At 43.3% G+C, this 17,406-nt stretch overlaps 1 protein-coding gene across 10 annotated transcripts in view; it reads right to left on the bottom strand.

Annotated features, from left to right (window-relative positions):
• Nucleotides 1-17,406, bottom strand: part of MSRB3 (methionine sulfoxide reductase B3) — a 93,926-nt gene that overhangs the window by 71,199 nt on the left and 5,321 nt on the right. For 5 of the 10 annotated variants that reach the window (XR_011559483.1, XM_070755637.1, XM_070755634.1 and 2 more), the window contains exon 2: nucleotides 5,886-6,029. The exons of 1 other annotated variant lie outside the window; for it this stretch is intronic. Coding sequence is in view for 8 of the 9 variants with exons in the window: in XM_070755637.1 (XP_070611738.1) it covers nucleotides 5,886-5,997 (112 nt within the window). In the remaining variant the exon portion in view is untranslated. Of the gene's footprint in view, nucleotides 1-2,305; nucleotides 2,433-4,814; nucleotides 4,902-5,885; nucleotides 6,030-17,406 lie in introns of those variants that run through there. 4 more of the 10 variants (XM_070755639.1, XM_070755643.1, XM_070755641.1 and 1 more) reach the window with 3 other exon arrangements.

Genomic DNA, 17,406 nt, shown 5'->3' with positions numbered 1-17,406 from the left:
ACAAAAATTCGGATATTGAACATAAAATTTTGTTTGCTATCCGAAATGTAAGATCTGAGGGGACGAGGTCAGAGGGAATGGGAGTCGGAATCCCGACACACCCCTCCTGGCCGCCCTCTTAACAGCCTCCCAGTCTCTACCTTGTAACTGCTCCAAGCTGCAGGAAGGGTAGGGCTGGCTGCAATACCGGCAGCTTCGGGGGGCTCCTTTCCTCAGCGGTTCAGTTCGGTACCTCCAGGCAGATGCACTAACTTTTTCCTTCCCGGTGGCAGCGGCTCCGGCGGCCTCCCTACGAGGAGGAGCAGCGTCAGGAACGTCATGTGATGAAGGTAAGCCGCCGGAGCTGTCGCTGCCGGGAAGGAAAAAGTTGGTGCAGCTGCCTGGAGGTACCGAACTGAACCGCTGAGGAAAGGAGCCCCCCAAAACTGCCAGTATTGTAGCTGTTAAGAGGGCGGCCAGGAGGGGCGTGTCGGGATTCCGACTCCCATTCCCTCTCACCCCGTCCCCTCAGATCCTTATCCCATAGGAAATAGAGGAAATACTGTAGATTTAATTGGTTCCCAGCAAGTCAATGGGCTGGGAACCAATTAAATCCATTTCCATTATTTCCTATGGGATAAATTAATTCGGTTCTCAACCAAATCGGTTCTCAACCACACTTCTGGAACGGATTGTGGTTGAGAACCGAGGTACCACTGTATTTCGCATTTCAAGGTTCGTGTCCAATTTGTAGAACTAGCAGATACAAAGATAAAGTTATGACCAAAAATTGTGGAAATACAGCAAAATAGTGGGCTAAATTAACACATAATTTTATAAGGAAATTTTCATTTGCAACAGCTTGTTAGAACTTTGCGTTCAATTGACTAGTTATTATTATTCTAAAAATGGCACTGAATGTTTCCTGAGATCAAACATACTGCCCCTGACCAGATTATAGTATCCCTTGATAAAAATATAGTGCTAGACTATTTAAGACTATTGTTATATTTTAAAAAACCAAAGTGCCTATTTACTTATGAACTAAAAAAATTTAGCAAAACCTATATAAAAGCTAAAATGCTAACCCTGGTTATCAAGGGGTGAGTTGTCATCAGTATGCTGATGACAACAAATTATACATCTCCACCCCATATCCACACAGTGAAGCAGTGGAAGTGATGTCTGGAGGCTGTTAGGGTCTGTATGGGTGCCAACAGGCTCAAACTTAACCCCGACAAGACGGAGTGGCTGTGGGTATTGCCTCCCAAGGACAATTCCATCTGTCCATCGATCACTCGGTGGGGGGGGACTTTTGACCCCCTCAGAGAGGGTCCACAACTTGGGCGTCCTCCTCGATCCACAGCTTACTTTGGAACATCATCTTTCGGCTGGGGCGAGGGGGGTGTTTGCCCAGGTTTGCCTGGTGCACCAGTTGTGGCCCTACCTAGACAGGGAGTCTCTGCTCATAGTCACTCATGCCCTTATCACCTCGAGGTTCGACTACTGCAATGCTCTCTACATGGGGCTACTTTTGAAAAGCTTTTGGAAACTACAAATTGTGCAAAATGGAGCCGCGCAAGCAATCGTGGGCTTGCCCAGGTATGTGCATATCTCTCCAACATTTCGTGGTTTGCATCGGCTGCCAATTAGTTTCTGGACTCAATTCAAAATGTTGGTTATGACCTATAAAGCCCTACATGGCATGGGACCAGAATACCTCCAAAACCACCTTCTGACGAATGAATCCCAGTGATCAGTCAGGTCCCACAGAGTTGGTCTTCTCCAGCTCCCATCAACTAGACAATGTTGTTTGGGGTGGGCTGAGGAGAGAGCCTTCTCTGTGGGGGACCCGGCCCTCTGGAATCAGCTCCCCCTGGAAATTCATACTGCCCCCACCCTCCTCGCCTTCTGTAAGAATCTGAAGACTTATCTATGCCACCAGGCCTGGGGCCATTAGAATTTGCCCCCTGGCCAATGAATGTGTTGAGAGAATGTGCAGTGAATTGAATGAATGTTTTTTTCAGGTTTTGGGGGTTTTTTAGATTTTTAATTAGTTAATTGGATTCAAGACATTGTATATTGTATATTTTATATGTTGTGAGCTGCCCCAAGTCCTCGGAGAGGGGTGGCATAGAAATCCAATAAATAAATTATTATTTTAAAAAAGCAGTGATGTACAATAAAGTTTGAAAGACTTTCAGCTTAGTTGGCTTTCAAAAGCTGATTCCTTAGCAAACCCCAGTATATTATTTCCTGTAGCAGAGATGCCTCCTCTAGTAGAAAGAATCTCCATACGCATAACCACAAGTAGCACCCAGTCAACCTGAGGGAAGCCCACAGGCTTGCAGGGCCACTGGCTGGCTCTTTGTCACCAAATGGAGTAGGTTGAATGCAGACATCACTGTAATATCGTCACCAACACAACCAGAGGCAAAGAACAGGGGCAAGAGCTGAGTAAGGGAAAAAAAGATGAAAATGAAATTAAAACTTCAGAAAATTAGATATATTTATAGCAAAAATGATGATTATGACGTTTTTCTGAAGGGAAGCATACAAGCTTAATAATACAAATACAAATGTATTAAATAAGTTCCTCTCATTCCTTACACAACAATCTAGCAATTGTTCCCAAGAAATAAAGCAACTTACAAACATATATACAGTGGTACCTCGTCTTACAAACTTAATTCGTTCCCTTCATTTTTGCCGGCACTGCTTTCAATCCCAGCGAGGGGAGCCTCAGAGAAATCCCAGCAGCGCAAGAATGGGCACTTCGGCTGGCAACGGAAATCCGGAGGTGGGGTTTCCCAGAGAGGGGAGCCTCAGGGAAATCCCAGCAGTGCAAGAACGGGCGCTTCGGCTGGCAATGGAAGTCTCGAGGCGGGGCATCCCAGCGGTGACGGCTTGAATTTGTAAGATGAAAATAATTCAGAAGAGGCAAAAAAATCTTAAACACGGTTCATATCTCAAAAAGTTCATTAGAAGAGGTGTTTGTAAAACAAGGTACCACTGTACACATGTCAATTTTAAGAAAATGATTTAAAAGTGATCACATAAAAATTTCAGAAAGAAATATTTGCTCAGTCATTTATTATTTTATAGTTAATTTGCATCTAAGTTCTAAAAATAGGGAACTTACTATTACACAAACAATTACAGTAGTACCTTAAAATAGTTTCATTTTAATAATACCCTCTTCAACTATACATGCAGCAAGACTTTTCTATATAAATGAAAAATAACTCTATGTGCATTAGACTGAACTCCTCAGAAAAATCGATAAAATCAATCTAAGGAAAGATAAATGAGAAGCTAATATTAAAGCTGTTGCTGAGCACTTGCTAAGTAGCATATTTTAAAAACAATTTATAATGAAGGGAACAAAGATGAGAATCCATCAGAAATGACCTTTCTGGGTTCGCGGCACTGAGTGGGTGAGAGAAGAAAGAGAGGATGATTTTTTGGGAGGGGCAAGCACATGGGAGGGGCAAGTGCATGTGTGGGAGGGGCAGGGGCAGTGTCTGCAATATTTCCAGTGACACACACGTGAGTGGAGCTGCAAGCGCCTATCACCGTGATGGCAAACCTATGGCATGGTTGTCACAGGTGGCACACGGAGCCATATCTGCTGGCACGCGAACAGTTGCCCTAGCTCAGCTCCAACGTGCATGTGTGTGCCAGCCAGCTGTTTTTTGGCTTGCACAGAGGTTCTGGGAGAGTATTTTTGGTTTCCAGAGAGCCTCTGGGGGAGATGGGGGAGGGCATTTTTACCATGCTACAGCTCCAGGGAATCTTTTGGAGCCTGGGGAGGGTGAAACACAAGCCTACTGGGTCCACCAGAGGTTGGCAAACAGGCTGTTTTCAGCCTCCAGAGGGCCTCCGGGGGTGGGGGAAGTTGTTTTCGCCCTCCTCAGGCATTGAATTATGGGTGTGGACATTCACACATGTACAATAGTGAGTACGCATGCTCTTTTGGCACCCGAGGAAAAAAAGGTTCGCCATCACTGGCCTATGATGAGGTTTGTAAATAGGGCCACAATGGGGCTTGTGTGAGTGAAACCACAATGAGGCTTGTGCAAGGGGCTGCAAGCACCTGCAATGAGGCTCACGCAAATGGAGCTGTGTGTGCACTTGGAGGCACGTTCATGCAGCCCAGTGGCAATTAGCCTGCGGCACGGTAGTGGGCCATGGCCCAAAAGTTGGGGACTTCTGATCCCAACATTGTGAAAGAATCATACACAATTTTTTGTGCTGTACTAATTTACTTTAATGTTTGCTCAGAATAGAATGCAATGTAATTTTCAAATATATTTATATCAAAAACTGATCATTATTATTTAGAAGTGCTATTGATTTATCTTGCTAAGTTAAATTGGATAATTGACCAAGCCAGATCAGTACAGAAATATGGTTTATAGGCACTGTAAACAGCAAAGCTGCTATAAATCAATAATATATCAAAAGAGTGACCTGAATTTATTTTTAGACAGGATTTTAAAAAGAGGCTTGTTTGAGGAATATTGTGAGAAGGAACAAAGAAGAAATATAAAAGTGGTTTATTTGATCAAGGTTAAGATATGTTATTTCTGGTACATCTTAGTGGACTTCCATTGCATTAAACTATTTGGGAATGAAGAGATACTAACATTGTTTATACTTGTGATGAATTCAGTTGTCTTTATGTTTACTTTGCTTCCTTGCTATATTCTTACTTTTATTATGCTTTTCCTTCAGCACATTAAAAGATATTCCAAAATTCTCCATTCTCAAGCTGTGTTTGATAAGGGATCAGCAGCTGCCTTGTTACCAGCTAAGCAGCTAACTTTTTTTACCTTGCATTTGTACTGTGAGGTGAGCTGAGTATCTTCAGCTTGAACTTGCTATACAACGATCAGCCTTAGACTTAGACCTAAAAATCACTAGAATAACATAAGTAAATGTCAACAATAGTATATCAGATCACATTCCAGCCGTAGTGCATCTGCTCAGAAGTGTCAACATCAAGGCAAGACAGGCTATACCAGGCATGACATCATAGTATAAACCCCGTTCTTTCTGTATTTGCTATACGATCCTGATGAAAGTATTCATAGCGACATCACTGTGTGTGCCCATACACCTTGAAAACACATCTTGTTGGGCCAACCCAACCAGTTTATTTTCTATTGGCAACTGTCCCTGACTGGCTGTCAGCAGTCTAGCTCAAGCTGCTGGAATCTTTTTTTTTTTTTTTTTGCTGGCAAAGAATAATTAAAGCATTATTTTATTTACTTATTTTGCTGCTCTCTAGTTAGACTTTTTAAAAAATTTCTGGAAATCAATATATTGATTATAGTACAGAAGCCTATGCATCTACCACAAGCTGTTTGGAAGTTTACTCAAAAACGGGGAAGATTTCTGGGGAAGAAACATCTGTTGAATAGATGGTCTATTGATAGACCTTTAGGTCCAAATTTCTGTACTGGATGGGTATGTGGAGTGCTATCCCCATCCCTAAATTTGTTTCATGCTACATATTTTTCATTGCATCTTAAATTACTAATTTACTTTAGTGTACCTAAAAAAAAACACTATTTGGATTAAATTACTTCAAAGGGCTGGAGCCAAATGTTTACAGAAACCAAAGTGGAAACAATAATGAGCAAGAAGTGATAAACACCACTACCAATAGCTAAAATAGACTGAAGAAAAGGATTAAAGATGTAATTTGCATGAACAACTGTACAATGATTTTCTGTTTCCTAATCATGCACAGTGACCATTCTGTTTCCTAATCATGCACAGAGACCATTCTCTTGGACCAGACGATCAACTAATAAAAAAAGGCCTACACATTTCAAGCAAGCAAATAAAAATGTATTTTCACTTTGAGAAAGAGAAGTGTGCAGTGAAAATGTAATTACCTAGCAAAACTGTAGTCTTACTGGGCTTCAGCAGCTGATCATAAAAGGTCTTCCTATTCTGTTTCATCAACTGTAGCACCAGGCAGCCTGCAGGTCTAGCAATTGCAGCCATCTGGCTTGTTTCAAAGCCTGTGACTCAAGCAACTACAGTGCAACAGGAAGAAAGACAGTGATATCACTCTTCAGGTCAAGCAAAGAACAAGGATAAATTCTACCTCTAAAAAGCTGGGTGCCCCACAAGGAGAGAGATCTGAATGCTTTTAAGTTAGCAATTTAACCACTACTCCCTAGTAGTTAGCAGGCAAAAAAGTGTAAACAGCAAGCTTGTGTTGCTAAAGCTTTTGCAAGTCAATGCAAAACAAAAAATAAAGTGTTGATTGACTTGCCCATAGGGAAAACAATTAAACCTTTCAAATATAAAATACATCCTGATGATGTAATACTTCATATTGTATATGGATGTTAAATGATTTAAATCCTTCCCCACCTAAAAATAATCCCATACCTAGTTTTTAAACAGATTAGTTGCTCTATGCTGCACTGTTATGTGCAACTACTACTATTACTGCAAGAAGAAAATCAGAAATCTGATAAGCGCCTTTTCCCCTAACAAATTTTGTTAAAACTCATAAGCTTTCATGAGCTGCCTCATTTTATCAAATGCATAAATTGCATAGTCTACAAACTAACTTTTTCTCATGAAAGCTTGTGTCTTTTAGCAAAATTTCTTAGTCTGAAATACCAGACTTAATATTCTGCCATATTGATTAACAGAGATTTCTCTTTTTAAGTGAAAAGATTATACAGTAACTATTCACCAGCATAAAGCTATGCCAATGAAACTTAAAGTAAGATTATGATCTACACTTTTTAATTTCTTAATGTTCTTTTTACAATCTACCTTAATGATTTAATCTGAAGGCAAGATATACATTCTAGTGCATTTTGCCAATCACATGGAACAGAATTATGCATAGAAACAGAAAACTATATATATGTAGGCTGTTGAGATGTGTGAGGAAATTGTCTAGTTTTTCTTTACCATGTGGCCAAATTACAAAGGTATCATCAACATATCTCTATGGCCTTCCAAAAATACACAAAGAAGGAATACCTCTCAGACCAATAGTCAGTTCTATAGGCTCCCCTCTACAAAACCTTGCCAAATTTTTAGCCAAATACCTTCAACCATATACAGAAACTATTGCCTCATATGTTCAAAATTCATTCCACTTTATACAAATAATTAAAAAACAAAACCTACAACCCGATGACCTACTTGTAAGTTTCGATGTCGTGTCCCTGTTCACACAAATACCTATTAAAGAAGCCTTGACAGCTATCCAGGACAAACACAAACCCCCCAAATATATCCTAGACCTTACCAACCACTGCCTGACCAATACATACTTCATCTATAATGAACAAAGATATAAACAAATAGAGGGAGCCCCCATGGGATCACCTCTATCACCTGTCATAGCCAACCTCTATATGGAATATTTCGAAAATAATGCTTTAGAGCAAGCCAAATACAAACCCAAACTTTGGCTGAGATATGTTGATGATACCTTTGTAATTTGGCCACATGGTAAAGAAAAACTAGACAATTTCCTCACACATCTCAACAGCCTACACCCCAAAATACAGTTTACTATGGAAACAGAAATCAATGATCAACTTCCCTTTCTAGATGTACTGGTCTATAAAAAACCCAATGGCAGCCTAGGACATACTATCTACCAAAAGAAAACCCATACCAACCGTTATCTAAATGCACACTCACACCACCACCCCGCACAAATCACCTCAGTGGCCAAAACTCTCATCACCAGAACCAAACGCTTAGCTGACCATGAGCACTTAAAAACTGAATTGAACAAACTCAAAGATGTACTAATTTCTAATGGATTCAAAGAGAAAACAATAACAAACCTAATCAATAAAGAGACACCCCCCAAAAAACAAGATCAAGAACAGGACAATGGCACCACCATCCTTCCTTACATCAAAGGCACCACGGATAAAATTAGTAAAATCCTGCACAAACATAACATCAAAACCTCATTTTGCACTAACCAAAAAATATCTAATATCCTAAGGAGCCCCAAAGATAAAATCCAATTGGAATACCAAGGAATCTATGAAATCCCTTGCAAAACATGTGCAGCCACATACATTGGACAAACTAACCGAAGAGTGAGCCAACGCATAGCAGAACATGTGAATGCAGTCAAAAAACAAGAAAAGACCTCCTCCCTTGTCCAGCACATTAAAAAAACAGGGCACGAAATTGACTTTGAAAAAACTAAATTACTCCACAAAACAGAGAATTTATATAAAAGAATCTCTCTAGAAGCTATCGAAATTGAAAAGAGACCCCTTTGTTTAAATAAAAGAGATGATACCTCCCGCCTGCCAGAGATTTGGAAACCAGCCTTAAACAAAATAAACACTTCATAATAATCAACATGTCAATCCTTCTAATTATTATGATTTTAGAATTTTATATTTGGAAATCAGCCTTAAACAAAAAACTTCATAAAATCTTCATGTCATTCCTTCTAACAACTATGATTACACCAACCAATCAGATCACTGAAGCATAGTCACCCAATCTATTTGCTACATTCAAAGCAAATCTCCACCCCCACACTACATACTAGAAAGAAATGTCAGTTTGCTAATATTCCATTTACAACAACACAAAGATTGGAACTCCAGCCTGAAGATGGTGAATGTGATTTCACCGAAACGTCGCATAGACATGCAAAACATTACACAGGGCAAAACCCGAACTCAGAACAATCTACATACATATACCCGTGAAAATTTACGAAAACAAATATATATATACATATATACATACATACATACATACATACATACATACATACATACATACATACATACCGTGTTTCCCCGATAGTAAGACAGCGTCTTACTTTCTTTTTACCCCCAAAAGCCCCCCTACGTCTTACTTTCGGGGTATGTCTTATATTGGAAAAAAATTGTCGAATTTTTTGTTTTAACCATAAAATTAACATTTATTAACAACCTGAACAGTATTGTATTCACCACTGTCTCTTTCCTTTCTCTCATTCCCTCTTTCTCTCTATCCTTTCAATCTCTCACTCTTTCCTTCTCTCCCTCCCTTTCTCTCTCTTTCCTTTCTCTCATTCCCTCTTTCTCTCTATCCTTTCTATCTCTCACTCTTTCCTTCTCTCCCTCCCTTTCTCTCTCTTTCCTTTCTCTCATTCCCTCTTTCTCTCTATCCTTTCTATCTCTCACTCTTTCTTTCTCTCCCTCCCTTTCTCTCTCTTTCCTTTCTCTCATTCCCTCTTTTTCTCTATCCTTTCTATCTCTCACTCTTTCCTTCTCTCCCTCCCTTTCTCTCTCTTTCCTTTCTCTCATTCCCTCTTTCTCTCTATCCTTTCTATCTCTAACTCTTTCCTTCTCTCCCTCCCTTTCTCTCTCTTTCCTTTCTCTCATTCTCTCTTTGTCTCCTGGGGCTGACTGTGCCTGCCCTGCACCCCCCACTGCGGAGGGAAAGCATTTGGCATCAGCACCCCCCCCCCTCCACGAGCAGCAAAAGCCTAAGTGTCGGAGCCGAAAGGCAAACAGCGCACCCCGCCGCTTAGGCTTTTGCTGCTCCTGGAGCGGGGGGGAGGATTTTCTCCTCCCCGCCCCCCCGGCAGCCAAACGGCGCTGAGGCTTTCGGCATCGGCGCCCACCCCTCCAGAAGCAGCAAAAGCCTAAGCGACTGGGCACGCTGTTTGCCTTTCGGCTCCGTCGTTGAGGCTTTTGCTGCTCGTGGAGGGGAAGGCGCCAATGCCGAAAGGCAAACGGCGCGCCCCGCCGCTTAGGCTTTTGCTGCTCCTGGAGGGGGGGGATCGACGCCCACCCCTCCAGAAGCAGCAAAAGCCTAAGCGGCGGGGCACGCTGTTTGCCTTTCGGTGGAAGAGGAGAGGGAGCGGATCGGGCAGGCGGGGGCAGCACCTTCTACTGCCGGCGCCTCCCCGCCCCCCCCGCAGGCTAGCAGGGAGATGGGGACTGCGCGCCCATGGAAAAGGGCGCGCGGGGGGGTATTTTTGGGTCCGAAGGCAAACAAGACAGGAGTTGCCATGGAGAGGACTTTGGAAGTGACGCCGGCTGCTTTAAAATAATAAATTTACTCAGCGGTAAGTTCCGCGGTGTCTTTCAGCGCTTCCTTACAAAAATGAGGGTGGGGGAGAAGGAAAGAAACTGGTACAGCAGCCGGCGTCACTTCCAAAGTCCTCTCCAAGCAGAGGATGCTACCTCTCCAAGCAGAGGATGAAACCACAGCCGGCTCCAGCGGAGGCAGAAAGTGACTGCAGCAGCGGCCAGCGGACGCTCGTAGACTGCCGGCGGCGGCAAAAGCAAGCGTAACGTAGAGAGGGTCCGGCGGCAATACCCCCCGTGTTTCCCCGAAAGTAAGACATATGTCTTACTTTCGGGGTATGGCTTATATTAGCCGACCCCCCTAAAACCCCCGATATGTCTTACAATCGGGGGTGTCTTACTATCGGGGAAACACGGTGTGTATATATATATATATATGTGTGTGTGTGTGTGTGTGTTCGTAGATTTTCACCAGTCCTCAAACATATCCCAGCCATAGAAACTGAAACCAGACTCAGAACACACATTGCAAAACAATCAAGTAGCCTGCAAGCTCCAAGTACTCAGGATATCACGCCTAATCCACAACCATTAACTAATCAGCATACCTCAGTTACATCAACGACCCCAGGTATTACCCCACTGACTCACCAGGAAGTTTCTACACAGCAGGCAATTGCTGAGCCATCAAACCAAACCCAGCCACCAGTATTTATAGAAGGAAGGCAGCTCAGGTCTCGCTGTGTTCGCCCTAGAACAAGGACAGAAACACCAGCCTGAAGATGACGAGTGGGACCTCGTCGAAACATCGCCAGAAATTTCCAAATCCTACACGGGAAGAAACTCAAATATACCAAGACCGTCATATAAACATAGAAACTTTAATAAAACCACTTAGCTTTCGTTAGCGTGCTGCTAACTTCGTCAGAGTATTAAAATGCCATGGGAGACAATCACCTTTATAAAGCATTATTCAGTCTGCTCATTGCCCGCGTCATAGGGCTACACCCTTCCCTCCCCTCTGCGGCAAGCATAATTGTGGGCTTGCTCATGCTGGCTAAAGGGGGATCTACCGCTTTTACTCGTGTCTGTTGCCTCTTTCCCTCCCCAAGGGAGGAGGTGGAGTTACGAGGCAATACTCCGGCAACCTACTGAAAGCGCAAATGAAACATCAGCGTGGAGGGTACTCCCATACATACAAGGGGTATCCGAAACAGCCGCACGCATACTGGCACCCCACGGGGTCAAAGTAGCGCATAAGCCAGATCAAACTTTGAGAAAATCAATAATGCGCCCGAAGGAAACCTTAGTGAAGGAGGAGTCCTCCTCGGTAATTTACCGTATAAACTGCAATAATTGTGCACACCACTATGTGGGGGAAACGGCAAAAAGATTGAGAACTCGTATACACGAACACAAATTGGCGGTCCGACGTCATGAACAGCGTTCCCAGATTTGGATACACATGGAGGAGCAGGATCATGGCTTTGATTTCCAGGGAACTGAGATTCTGGAGCGAGATGAAACCAAGGGAGGTCGCCTACTAAAGGAAGCCTGGTTCTCCAATGAACATTCTTTAAATAGACATATTGATATGCCATCGGCATACCAGGCTTTAAGGCACCAGCAACGACTTAAAGGGGATAGGTCATTAGGATTGGATAAAGCCCCTAACAGAATTCCCCAGGCCGGGCATAGAAACCAGCTAAATGAGGGTAGAGCAACCCCCAACGGGAAGCAAGGGAACATACTGGAGCAACAGGGAGGTAGAGGGGGAGGGGCACAATGCAGTTCCAACACAGGGGACAAGGGGGGATTAGAACAGTGCAGACCTAAGACGAGGGCATGGGCAAAAAAAATTGCAAGAGCAGACATGTACCACTATAGAAAGTAACAACGATAATGGGGGGGGAAAGTAATACCAAACACCTCCGAAGAATTGCCTCGTAACTCCACCTCCTCCCTTGGGGAGGGAAAGAGGCAACAGACACAAGTAAAAGCGGTAGATCCCCCTTTAGCCAGCATGAGCAAGGCCACAATTAGGCTTGCCGCAGAGGGGAGGGAAGGGTGTGGCCCTATGACGCGGGCAATGAGCAGACTGAATAATGCTTTATAAAGGTGATTGTCTCCCATGGCATTTTAATACTCTGACGAAGTTAGCAGCACGCTAACGAAAGCTAAGTGGTTTTATTAAAGTTTCTATGTTCCGGTGATCGAGATGGCTGCTGCCTCATCATTCACATATATATATATATATATGTATGTATGTATATGTATATGTATATGTATATGTATACGTATACGTATATGTATATGTCACATGGGTTTTTTTGCTGAATTTGAAAATTAAGGGAGACTAGGATAGATCTATTTCAGCCTTATTTTGGCCCCATCAGCTAGACATACCCACTGGGACTTGAACCTGCAACCTATGCCTTGTAAGGCAGAGAATTATCCTCTAGGCTACAGTATCCAATCCCTTCAGCTCTGCACCAGGGAAGAGTTACATAGTTTTGTGTCGAATCACCCTGGTGTACTGAAGGAACATCACAGCTCCTTATTTGCCTCTCGGCCCAACCCAGGGCCATTTCCAAGGCAGTTAATTTTATATAATAGCCGACAATTCTATCTGTATGTGTCACATGTTTTTTTTGCTGAATTTGAAAATTAAGGGAGACTAGAATAGATCTATTTCGGCCTTATTTTGGCCTCATCAGCTAGCCATACCTACTGGGACTTGAACCTGCAACCTTTGCCTTGTAAGGTAGAGAATTATCCTCAAGGATACATATATACAGTGATCCCTCTATTATCGCAAGGGTTCCGTTCCAAGACCCCTCGCGATAATCGATTTTTCGCGATGTAGGGTTGCGGAAGTAAAAACATCATCTGCGCATGCGCGCCCTTTTTTCTATGGCCGCGCATGCGTAGATGGTGGAGTTTGCATTCCACGCCACCCACGCAAAGGGGAAACCCCGATTCGGCTCCTCGCTGCTGCTGTGCTACCGAGCAGATCAGCTGCTGGGCGGCCGAAGGAACCTTCCCTGGGTCTTCCCCCTCTTGCTGGCGGGCGGGCGAGCGGCGGGCATCAGCGAGGAGCCAGGGTTTCCCCTTTGCGTGGGCGGTCGGGAAGACCCAGGTTGGGGGTTCGGGGGGTGCTGGGAAGCCCCCCAGGCCGGAAGTTCGCCTTTGGCATTTGGCTTCAGACTCAGCTGGGAAGCGGCGTGGCTGTTTTAAAAGGTCGCAGCCGGCCTGGGGGGCTTCCCAGCACCCCCCCGAACCCAGGTTGCGGGTTCGGGGGGGGTGCTGGGAAGCCCCCCAGGCCGGCTGCAACCTTTTAAAACAGCCGCGCCGCTTCCCAGCTGACTCCCGAAGCCAAACCCGGAAGTGGTTTTTTTTTTAATTAATATTTTTTTTAAAATTGCGATATAGCGTTTCGCGAAGATCGAGATCGCGAAACTCGAGGGATCACTGTATACGTATCACATATTTTTGCTAAATATTTAAAATTAAGGGAGACTAGGATAGTGCTATTTCGGCCTTGTTCTGGCCTCATCAGCTAGCCATACCCATTTATATATATGTGTGACCTCGTAGAAACGTCGCCAGAAATTTCCAAATCCTACACGGGAAGAAACCCGAATATACCTGGTGCAGAGCTGAAGGGATTGGATACTGTAGCCTAGAGGATAATTCTCTGCCTTACAAGGCAAAGGTTGCAGGTTCAAGTCCCAGTGGGTATGGCTAGCTGATGAGGCCAAAATAAGGCTGAAATAGATCTATACTAGTCTCCCTTAATTTTCAAATTCAGCAAAAAAACATGTGACACATACAGATAGAATTGCCGGCTATCAATAAAATTAACTGCCTTGGAAATGGCCCTGGGTTGGGCCGAGAGGCAAATAAGGAGCTGTGATGTTCCTTCAATACACCAGGGTGATTCGATACAAAAACATGTAACCCTTCCCTGGTGCAGAGCTGAAGGGATTGGATACTGTAGCCTAGAGGATAATTCTCTGCCTTACAAGGCAAAGGTTGCAGGTTCAAGTCCCAGTGGGTATGGCTAGCTGATGAGGCCAAAATAAGGCTGAAATAGATCTATCCTAGTCTCCCTTAATTTTCAAATTCAGCAAAAAAACATGTGACACATACAGATAGAATTGCCGGCTATCAATAAAATTAACTGCCTTGGAAATGGCCCTGGGTTGGGCCGAGAGGCAAATAAGGAGCTGTGATGTTCCTTCAATACACCAGGGTGATTCGATACAAAAACATGTAACCCTTCCCTGGTGCAGAGCTGAAGGGATTGGATACTGTAGCCTAGAGGATAATTCTCTGCCTTACAAGGCAAAGGTTGCAGGTTCAAGTCCCAGTGGGTATGGCTAGCTGATGAGGCCAAAATAAGGCTGAAATAGATCTATCCTAGTCTCCCTTAATTTTCAAATTCAGCAAAAAAACATGTGACATATATATATATATATATATATATATATATATATATATATAGAGAGAGAGAGAGAGAGAGAGAGAGAGAGAGAGAGATTGTTCTGAGTTTGGGTTTTGCCCTGTGTAATATTTTGCATGTCTATGCGACGTTTCGGTGAAATCACATTCACCATCATCAGGCTGAAGTTGTAAGCTTCGTTTTGCTGTAAATATAGTCTGTTTGCAACTGCCATTTGTTCCTTATAAATAGTGGTGGGGATGGAGATTTGGTTTGAATGTAGCAAATAGATTGGGTGACTATGTTTTAATGATTTGATTGGTTGGTGGAATCACATTTAGTTGAAGGATTGACATAGTGATGATTATGATATCTTTTTTTGTTTAAGGCTGGTTTCCAAATCTCTGGTAGGCAGGACGTGTCATCTCATTTGTTCATGCTGAGGGGGTGTTTTTCTATCTCTATGGCCTCCATGATTATTCTTTTATATACGTGTTCTGTTTTGGAAAGTAATTTAGGTTATTCAAAGTCAATTTCATGCCCTGTTTTTTTAATGTGCTGGACAAGGGAGGAAGTTTTTTCTTCTTTTTTGACTGTATTCATATGTGAGTTTCAATGTCATATCCCTTTTCACCCAATCTATTTGCTACATTCAAACCAAATCTCCACCCCCACCACTATTTATAAGGAACAAATGGCAGTTGCAAACAGACTATATTTACAGCAGCACAAAGCTTACAACTTCAGCCTGATGATGGTGAATGTGATTTCACTGAAACGTCGCATAGACACGCAAAATATTACACGGGGCAAAACCCAAACTCAGAACAATCTACATACCTATAGCCGTGAAAATCTACGACAACATACATACATACATACATACATACATACAGTGGTACCTCGGTACTCGACCACAATTCGTTCCAGAAGTGTGGTCGAGAACCGATTTGGTCGAGTACCGAATTTATTTATCCCATAGGAAATAATGGAAATGGATTTAATTGGTTCCCAGCCCCTGTTAACTCTCTGGGAACCAATTACATCTATTTTCTTTATTTCCAATGGGATAAATAAATTCGGTACTCCAAGCTGCAGGAAGGGTGGGGGCTGCTGCAATCCCAGCAGCTTCAGGGGGCTGAGGAGCTCTATAAGAGCTCCAAGCTGCAGGAAGGGTGGGGGCTGCTGCAATCCCGGCAGCTTCGGGGGGCTCCTTTCTTCATTGCTTCCTCTTATTACCTGTAAGCAGCTGCAAAAACTTTCTCCTTCCCGGTGGCTGCTTCCCTTCGAGGAGCAACAGCACCGGGAACGTCATGTAATGAAGGGAAGCTGCTGGAGCGGCGGCAACTGCTGAGATGGCTCCGGCGGCGTCCCTTCATTTATTATTTATTTATTTATTTATTATTTGGATTTGTATGCCGTCCCTCTCCGAAGACTCGGGGCGGCTCACAACAAGTGAAAAGCAATCCAATACATAATCCAATTAATTAAAATATTGAAAAATTTTAAAAAACCCATATACTAAGATACATACAAACAAGCATACCATGTATAAATTCAACGTGCCCAGGGGGAGATGTTTAGTTTCCCCATGCCTGACGGCAAAGGTGGGTTTTGAGGAGTTTGCAGAAGGCAGGAAGAGTAGGGGCGGTTCTGATCTCCGGGGGGGAGTTGGTTCCAGAGAGTCGGTGCCGCCACAGAGAAGGCTCTCCCCCTAGGGCCCGCCAACTGACATTGTTTAGTTGACGGGACCCGGAGGAGGCCCACTCTGTGGGACCTAATCGGTCGCTGGGATTCGTGCGGCAGAAGGCGGTCTCGGAGATATTCTGGTCCGATGCCATGAAGGGCTTTAAAGGTCATAACCAACACTTTGAATTGTGACCGGAAATTGATCGGCAGCCAATGCAGACTGCGGAGTGATGGTGAAACATGGGCATACCTAGGTAAGCCCATGACTGCTCTCGCAGCTGCATTCTGCACGATCTGAAGTTTCATCATGTTGACGTTCCCGGCGCTGTTGCTCCTTGAAGGGAAGCAGCCACCGGGAAGGAGAAAGTTTTTGCAGCTGCTTACAGGTAATAAGAGGAGGCAATGAGGAAAGGAGCCCCCCGAAGCTGCCGGGATTGCAGCAGCCCCCACCCTTCCTGCAGCTTGGAGCTCTTAGAGAGCTCCTCAGCCCACTGAAGCTGCTGGGATTGCAGCAGCCCCCGGCGGTAACATTTCGGATAATGAACAAAATTTTCTCTGGCTGTTCGGTATCCGAATTTTTGTTCAGATACCGAAGCAAATTTTTGCCAAAAATTTTGTTCGTTATCCGAAATGTACAAGAACCAAAGCGTTCGAGTACCGAGGTACCAGTGTGTGTGTGTGTGTGTGTGTATATGTATGTGTGTGTGTGTGTGTGTGTATGTATGTGTGTGTGTGTGTGTGTGTGTGTATATATATATATATATATATATATATATATATATATATATATATATATTTGTTTTCGTAGATTTTCACGGGTATATGTATGTAGATTGTTCTGAGTTCGGGTTTTGGCCTGTGTAATATTTTGCATGTCTATAAGACGTTTCGGTGAAATCACATTCACCATCATCAGGCTGAAGTTTCAAGCTTCGTGCTGTTATACGAAGCTTGAAACTTCAGCCTGATGATGGTGAATGTGATTTCACCGAAACGTTGCATAGACATGCAAAATATTACACAGGGCAAAACCCGAACTCAGAACAATCTACATATATATATATATATATATATATATATATATATATATATATATATATATATATGCTTTGCAGATGCATTAAGAGACTTAATGAAATATAAAATTTAAGATAATTTTGGGAAAGTAGGGAAAAGAAGTGTACATAACCAGAATGTTACTCTATACCAATGTATCAGAACAGAATTTAGAACACGAGTGTCAAA

Source organism: Erythrolamprus reginae, chromosome 6 (genome assembly GCF_031021105.1).
Source record: "Erythrolamprus reginae isolate rEryReg1 chromosome 6, rEryReg1.hap1, whole genome shotgun sequence".
Lineage (NCBI taxonomy): Eukaryota > Metazoa > Chordata > Lepidosauria > Squamata > Dipsadidae > Erythrolamprus > Erythrolamprus reginae.
The sequence above is the reverse complement of the archived record's forward strand: the minus strand, read 5'-3'. Positions and strand labels throughout refer to the sequence as shown.